The 8,969-nt window shown below is 34.0% G+C and overlaps 1 protein-coding gene across 1 annotated transcript in view; it reads right to left on the reverse strand.

The window, feature by feature from the left end:
- The window catches only part of LOC106881785 (integrin alpha-9), a 49,577-nt gene extending 40,702 nt beyond the window's left edge, over positions 1 to 8,875 (reverse strand). The window contains exons 1-4 of the mRNA XM_052970165.1: positions 8,417 to 8,875; positions 5,016 to 5,158; positions 3,594 to 3,685; positions 402 to 566 (exon numbers count right to left, since the gene is read on the reverse strand). Coding sequence (XP_052826125.1) covers positions 402 to 566; positions 3,594 to 3,685; positions 5,016 to 5,158; positions 8,417 to 8,577 — 561 coding nt within the window. The 5' untranslated portion in view covers positions 8,578 to 8,875. The remainder of the gene's footprint in view (positions 1 to 401; positions 567 to 3,593; positions 3,686 to 5,015; positions 5,159 to 8,416) is intronic.
- Between the last annotated feature and the right edge of the window lie 94 nt (positions 8,876 to 8,969).

Raw genomic sequence — 8,969 nt, forward strand, 5'->3', positions numbered from 1 at the left:
ATGCATGCGTTTACATACATATATATATATATATGCGTGTGTGTGTGTGTGTGTGTGTGTGTGTGTGTGTGTAAACGCATGCATTTCTATGCACGTGTAGCATTTCCCTATCATTATCTCCTCCGTTCCACAACGTTTTCAATCCTGGTGGTGCCACATATTCCTCGTTATCTCTTTACCTCATCATTCCACTTCTTTCTTTCCCTAATTCTAACTCATTTTCCCTTCAACACCATTTGTTGTTTCTCTCCGACGAGTGGTTGTATCTTAAACGTAAGAGATTTTTCTGCCTCGAAACATAAAATTAATTCTATTACTTAAATTATGTGCACTTACAGAAGAATTTACAATGTTTCAGTAAGAAAAAACATTCGAGCGTTTTCAAAATAAAATTAACTTACCTTAAAGGAATGTACAGAAAATCCTGCTGATAAGTAAACAAATCGACTATCCACCGAGATGTTTTGGGGGATTATGGTTGGAGCAATGTTCACTGTCTCACCAATTTTAGCTTCATAACATTTTCCAAGGTGGTAAAATTTCTTCGACCACAAAGGGGCACAAAACTGGCAATATAAGATAAGTCTTAATTATTATGCGATGAGTTTTCCACATCATTAAATTCTACACTGGTTTTCGTAAACATGTAAAATATCCACATACATGCAAAATCTAATCCTGACTTGCGTGAGTCATAAGTTATCAGATATATTTCCAATTGAATATTCTACGTATCAGTATGCTCAGGCCGAATGCGTTACGCTATCAAATGGTTAGCTGAGGGGCGTGGCGAAGAGCGAGAGGAAAAGAAGGAAAGAGAAATGTTAAGACGTGAGGTAGAGGGCAAGTAATAGTCATTGCACTAAAACGCTGTCAAGTGGTTATTTCAAAGGAGAAACGTAGAGAGAGACACAGAGAGAGAGACAGAAAGAGAGAGAGGGGAGAGTATGAGTGTGTGCGTTTGTGTTTGTGTGTTTGTGCGTGTGTGTCTGTGTGTTAGCTCTGAGGAGTAATTGGAGGGTGCGTGATTGGTAGTTAAAGACAGAAGAAAGCAGAGAGATATATAAACTGTTGATTGCTGAGGCATGTGGTATAGTTGAAGCGGGAGAGAGAGAGAAAGAGAGATAGAGAGAGAAAGAAAGAAAGAGAGAGAGTGAGTGTTGACTAAAAGGAAGGCGGGAGTGGAAAGCAGCTACATGATTTTAAACGTAATATAATAGAATATTGTGACAAACAATAAAAATAAAATCCATCCATGTCTCTATGTGGATAGATAGATTCATTGACGGATAGACAGGAGAAAGATGGATGGCTGGATATAGCGATACATAGTTCAATCAAAGTGAAATAACCTTAACAAATAGCTGTGAATGTTACTTTTACCTTTTTATGTGTAGCATCCCAGAAGCTGAGACCATGCTGGGGCACAGCAATTGTTTGCACTTTTTTTTAGTTTTCGGTTTAAATGTTTGTCCGTATCGTTAGTAGACAGATGCATGCATCGACAGAAATGTAAGTAGAACATTGATAAATAGACAGGCAGATAGATAGATAGGTAGGTAAATAGGTAGGTAGGTAGGTAGGTCGGTAGGTAGGTAGGTGAATAGATAGGTAGGTGAATAGGTAGGTAGGTAGGTAAGTAGATACATTTCTTTTATTAGCCACACAGGGCTCAACGAAGATGGGACAAATACAATGTAGAGCTTTTCTTTTTGGGAGGGGGAAGGAAGGAAAAAAAAAAAAAAAAAAATGGTGGTGTCGATCAAAAGGGATCGTAGGAAGGGAAAAAGGGGCAGTTCGATCAAAAGGGATCGAAAAAAAAGAAAAGGAAAGGCCGATCAATAGGGATCGTGTATCACACAGTAATGTTCTCGTGTAAAAAGAGGGGAGGACAGTTTAGGTAGATAGATAGATAGATAGATAGATAGATAGATAGATAGATAGATAGATAGAAAGATAGATAGAAAGATAGATAGATAGATAGATACTGCCTATGTGGACTTTCACAACTTCTCAAGAATCAGATATTTCAGAATAATACACAATTTCATCATATTTTCAAAATAACCGTGAAATTTCTACGGATTACTATTAGTGCCACTATTATTATGACTGTCGAGTGTCGTAGCCTGAGTCAAACTTCAATTTTCTGTCGATATCAACTCGGCTTGTTCTGAACTCATTTGGGGAGTCTGTGAACGCTTTAAATCATTGTCCTCAGTTGTATTTAGCTTCTTTATAACCAAGAAATCATAATTATCCAAGGTATGCTAAACCTACGCTAGACTTTAACTCATAAGATTTATGAAATCCCACTTCCCCGAAAAAAATAATAATCCTTTCTATTATAGGCACAAAGCCTGAAATTTTGGGGGAGGGGCAAGTTGATGACACCGACCCCAGTGTTTCACTGGTACTTAATTTATCGACCCCGAAAAGGCAAAGACGACCTCGATGGAATTTGAACCCAGAACTTAGCAACGAAATACCGCTAAGCATTTCTCCCGACGTGCTAACGATTCTGCTAGCTCGCCGCCTTAATAATAATAATAATAATAATAATAATAGTAGTAGTAGTAGTAGTAGTAGTAGTAGTAGTAGTAGTAGTAGTAGTAGTAATAATAATAATAATAATAATAATAATAATAATAATAATAATAATATGTAAACACTACTAAAACAGCACTCCTACGTATTGGTATGAACATCATCCGAGCAAGTCGTTGAAGGTAAAAATGTCGCTATCCTCTGGGATTTTCCAGTCAACACTGATAGAATGATCTAGGCTAATCTACCAGACATACTTATGAAAGACAGAGAAGAAAATACTTGTATACTAATATATCTGTAAAGGTATTTGACAAATTAAGTAAATATAAGGTCCTGGAAATTGAAATACAAAAGATGTGGCATATTAAAACGAGAACTGATTCTGTTATTGTAAGTGCCCTAGGTATGATAAAAAAGGGATGTCAGAAACATTTAGATAAGATCCCAGGAGAACCATGTCTCAGAGAAATCAAAAAGAGTGTGCTGACAAGTACTGCCCACATCCTTAGAAAAACCCGATCCATTCAAATGTCTATGTTGTATTACATGAAGATACTTCGCTACTGCCCCTTCCACTTCTCCTCCCCAAGCTTTCAGTCATACTGTAACATCTGTTATCCTTCACTCGCCCTAAGACACTGGATGTGTCTCGGCAAGTGATTGTAACAAACATGCAAATTAACAGTAAATAGGAAGAAGAAGAAGAAGAAGAGGAAGAAACAATTCCTATCATAGTAGGTGCCTTGGGTATAATAAAAAAAATATTCAGACAAATACATAACAAAAACACCAGGACTTAAAAATATACATAACATACAGAAAATTGCACTACTGGGCACTGCACACATCCTACGCAAAACACTTTCAATACAGTAACCATAAGAGCATCACAGCAAACCACAGCACATACCCAAGGCACACAGAGCTGCGCTCGGTAGTGAAGTGAAAGCGCGTTGTAAAAATAAAACTACTGAATAATAATAATAATAATAATAATAATAATAATAATAATAATAATAATAATAATAGAAACATAAGCTTACCAAAATCTTATTTGGCTTGTCAGTGTTTGGCTGTGGTACAACGGTCATTGAGAATCCTGTCATGTCGTGGATGGATACTTCCGCTTCTTTAGCTTTAAAAGAGATGGGAAAAACATTTATTTTTAATTTTAATAGTAAAAAATGTTATAATTATAACCTTGTATTAAGATAGGTACTAAAACGTACTTATTAATTAGAAACGTGCGCTATCCTCCTCTTTGATATAATGTTTTATAGTAAGGAGTACCAATATTTCTCTGAAGATTTACAAACAAGTTAATCGCTGTATAAATAACACATTGGTAAGAAAAAAGAAAGAAAGAAAAACAAGAATTAACGCTTTAGTGAGTTCATGTACCGATATAGAGTTTGCTTTCTATTTTGAAATCATTTAACAGCACTTAACTTTAATTCATGTCCGTTGTTAATGTCGTTAGGTATTTATGTCACAACTTCTCACTTAACATGCACTTGAAATACAATGTTTATCTCACTATGGAAAATGAACCATTGCATTCACGAAAACTAATCAATAAAATTGTTGCATATTCATTAATATGAATTTTTATAAGTTATAAATTTTGGAACTGATACTCTTCCTATTAGCAACTACAGCAAACAGGTAATCGATACGTACATATGGGCTTCTTTCGCCCATTTGCACAAACAAATTAAATGTTTCGTTCCTCAATGACTGCTTTCCGCCATCAATCAGGACGTCGTTATTTATAAGAAATCACTTTTATTTTAGTTATTTTATAAGTCAGGATAAGCAGTGCTCTGACATTTTTATACGTAGCCCCACCCAAATTGATGAAACTGGTATGTTCGATACCAAGTTTGACCATCTGTACCTCAATGTATTCAACTGCTGGTGGAAAAGCTCACGTTCCACTACTTTTAAGAGAGTAAAGTCGACTAAGCTCCAGATAGCGGGTTGCAACTGGATGGGTTTGAACTGATAGTGGGTTTGAAATGGATACCACAATATTGCATTATATGTCGATCCAGTATATTTATCTATATATAAATCAGTTTTAAAACGCGGTGAGTTGGCTTCTGATATTAAAGGGATATTCGTCGTGACCTGTTCACCATATGTCCGTTGGAGCAGAGTAGACTGGGGCGATAAAATAATATTTCTAACAAAAACTTCTACGTGATCAAACACAATTCACAAATTTTTCCGACCGTTTTGCTTCCTTTCATCATACACACAGTCTGAATTTCTTTCACATTTTGTTCAAAACTTTATCTCTTTGAAACTGATTTTTTTTCCTACTTCCTTCCACCAACGACTACTTATTACAATTTGCGTTAGTCTACCAATTTAGAAAGTAAAAGAGCGATGAGAAAACTCTTCTCAAAGTAAAAATACAAATAATGAATTTAATTAGAAATAGAAAAAGTGTAATAACTTACGAAATACCATCTCTTTACATATTTTCTCATCAGACCAAACATATGAAGCATTGCAAAGAAGGATACTGCCAGCGCGATTCTGATATGAAAAGTTATTACTTTTCCATACTAATTTATTTCCCCTTGGGGCACCAACATAAAGCCTGAAAAAGCAAGAAAGAAACATTGAAAGAAACTTTAAACAACTGTCATGTGAGCAGCATTATCAACGCTGCTCACATAACAGTTGTCTGCAGATAATTAGGTGAAATAAAGAACAGACGCATATACTTGCATAATTACATAAAGCTGTACGATATACCAGAAGAATTCCTGATGATATGATGCAATAAATTTGAATGAATGAAAAATATGAAAGTATATATATATATATATATATATATATATACACACACACGCACACTGAATTGATTCTATATTTTACTTCACAGAAGATAATAGGCTTTATTGTGTCAAATCTATTTAGTGAGCATTTGATGTCATATATTTATCACTATGGGAGCATAATTAGATAAAAGCAATTAACTATGAATATAGCAAAATGTTGAAGGCCACAACTGACTGACTTAAAAGAAAACAAGCATATAGACAGGAATCTCAACGTTTCATATGCTACTAGCGATTCTGTATTGTGTATTTCTCTACCACAATTGACTGTAATAATGTGATCGGAAACGATTCTTTCTTTTGGACGAAATGTTAATTCGTGACTACTGGACAAAATGACTTGCAGTATAAAGCCATGACACATATTTTACGTTTGAATGACATGGCATTAGTGTACTACATAGATTGGAGAACGATAGTAAGGCAATAAGGACGTATCTGCAAGTAAAAGAAAATGGGTTATTAATTATGTTTAAATACTTCCAAAACTGTCAGCTATATTCTTCAACAGTGTTTGAATGATGGGAAAATAAGAATGCTATTGTTTTATATTTAGTTTCATGTATTGCGAAGTAAGCAAGAAACATGTCATCTATTGTCGCTAACCGGCCGTCACACATAATGGGCATTAAAAACCTAGTTATCACTTGCAAGTGAATTTGACTTTAGTACCATGCTTTTGCTATTAGATGTCTATGTAGTCGCGAGCAGATATACACACACTCTCGGCACTCCTACTTTTGACCGAACGGAACATCAAGGATGTCACAGCCGGAAGGGTTGAGAGCAGCACTAGCAGTCAGCTGGCACATATTTTTAGCTGAATAGATTGAAGGAACGTAAAATGATGCGCTTTGTTCAAAAACACAACATACCTTGTGGTCGAGCAACCGAAACCATGACCTAATGATCATGAGGTCAACACCAAAACCGCTAACACACACAACCTTCTCAACACAATTCTTTGTATTTTGGACTCTCACAACTCCAATTTATTATTAACGTAAAATCCTTGTCCATTGTAATCCCTCACAACAATGAACTCTTAACCATTAAACATTTGTTTGAGAGTAACCTGTATACGTTTTCGAGTGAACAACAAGGCGGAAGTGAACGTGAAATATGACTTTTTACAAATGTTGACTGCAGATTAATGCCGTTCAACATGTCTACAATATTCTGTAAATATATTATTTTCATCAAGAATCAAATAGAGAAAGACGCTGATAACACTGACATTAATTCTTTGATAGCTCAATTTCCGCTATTTGAAGTTTGTGTGAGAGAGATCTCAGTTTGTTTTTTAAGTGACATTGGATAAACAAACAGTCAATGGAAAATCTCTTAATAACAAGGCTTCATAAAATTTTGCCAACCTTTACTAATAATTCTTGGAATGTTTGTTTTGGCTAAACGAAATTTTTTCTTGTAAAAAAATTGAAGAAATATCTTCGTTCGCGAATAATACATCAAAAGATTAAATGTTTAAGCTTTTGCTTCACGAAGAACGTACGGACAAAATATATCTGATTATAGTTATTGTGGAATTTATTTCATTAAATAGAAATAGAATTTAAATAGGTTCTAAATTGTTTCATAGTAAACTAAGTTGAATGAAACTATATAATAATAAATGTTCTTCATTCTTGTAATGGCATCATAGAAGTGATGTTCTGTAACATATTCGTTAAAAATTTTAATCAACGCCTTCCAAACTACCCACTCACAAATTATTACAAACTATGGCCGCAGAGAAAACATGCAGTGTTACATCTTGTAATATCAATTTACGTTTAAGCAAGTAAATTTAAAAGCATAGACATTAGCAAATGAGGTTTAACACTACCTTTTATTCACCAACTTCACCTAAAAACAGCTTTGCAATGTTGGTTGTATAGTATTCATGTATCAAGTCAACTGTGTCCAAGCTACGGTAATCATATAGCTAATTTTAAATCGTTGGCATACATTATTTACTGTGTTCAAGATATGTTATCCTTACCGTATCCTGGCTATATGGTGTTTATTGTATTATTTATATACAACGTATACTGCAACTGGCATCAACTATGAGCAATATATATATATATATATATATATATATATATATATATATATATATATATATATATGTGTGCAATGTTTTCTATTACTTGATTGTATTCTATATGTTATCTTTTCAATGTTTATGGTTTAATATATCTACTGTTAACAGCAATCAAAGGCATATAATATTTATTATTCCTAACAGGCGATTAATATCAATCTGGGTTATATAAGATTCATATTAATATTTTTTATTGAATTAACAATGATAAATCTTTCTCAATAAACAATACTTAGACTCAGGTTTTAAAGTGCTAACTGGTTGAGAAGCCTCCCCTGAAACAATTGGAATATGTAGATTCTAGAAGAATTGCTGCAGTGATATTAATAATTTAAGGTGATTCAGTGCCGTAGAAAAATGAGTAAGCGCTTGCTGATCCTAGTCTGTAAAGTGGGTTCAATTCTCAAATGAACCATTGACAAGATAGAGCTTGTTTTGAATTTTGAAGTTCTACATTCCAGTGCTTGCTGCAGCAAAAACAAATGATACACTTTCAATTTATGATTAGAAGACATGAGCCTTCAAAACGTTCGTGCACCTCCTCTAAAACTAAACGACCTTCATGTCAATTTCAAAAAAACTAATATCATATAAATAGTATTAGTCTTTCTTAATGTGTTGCAGGATACCAACTAACCGAATCGGCAACTCAGTTTGGTTCCCATCTGCAGCTAATTCCTTTCAATGCTTTACTATTGAAAAAAAAAAAACACAGTATGTAATATCATTTTCAAACTAACTTGTGTGTCGATTTTCCGTGTTGTATACATTTATAAAACTCAACATCCCATTTCAACCTCCCTCCACTATAAACATAAGACCCTATATTAGTGAAAAAAAAACATAAATAAAAGTAAGTACAAAAAACAATATAAATAAACGTATAGCTATTACCGACGTTACTTACCAAATTTTGGAGTCTTGTTCTGCAATGGCTAGCGAAAATCCAAACATAGAATCAGTTTCTCCTTTAAATATTACAGGAAAATTCGTGTCGATATTAAACGCCAATATCCTAGAGTTAATTATTAGGAAAAATCCAAAACTTATGACATTCAGTACCTTCATGTTAAGATTACAATGTCTGAAACGAAATATTTCCTTTTCCTAAATTCAGCGAGTGCAAAAATCTCTTAGAAATGAACAGGTTTGATTTGGATGTTGAATACGATCGATTGAGGTTAGAATTTGGTATTAACAGTTTTATAAAAGTAACTATGAGAAAACATATTGAATAGCTAAAATCTGAGTCTAGCTGTCGGAAGTACTAACATCCTTCATGTTGCTGTTGACTGATTAACTTCTGTTGTCAACATGAGTGGGAAACGCTGAAGTAGTACTTAAGCAAATAACTTCAGCGAAACTAAACTTGTGTATAAGCACTGATCCACAGTTGCCTCCCTTGACGAACTTTCGACTGTCTTTAAGTAAAATCAATGTTTTAAGAGTTAATAAAACTT

Source organism: Octopus bimaculoides, chromosome 8 (genome assembly GCF_001194135.2).
Source record: "Octopus bimaculoides isolate UCB-OBI-ISO-001 chromosome 8, ASM119413v2, whole genome shotgun sequence".
Taxonomy (NCBI): Eukaryota; Metazoa; Mollusca; class Cephalopoda; order Octopoda; family Octopodidae; genus Octopus; species Octopus bimaculoides.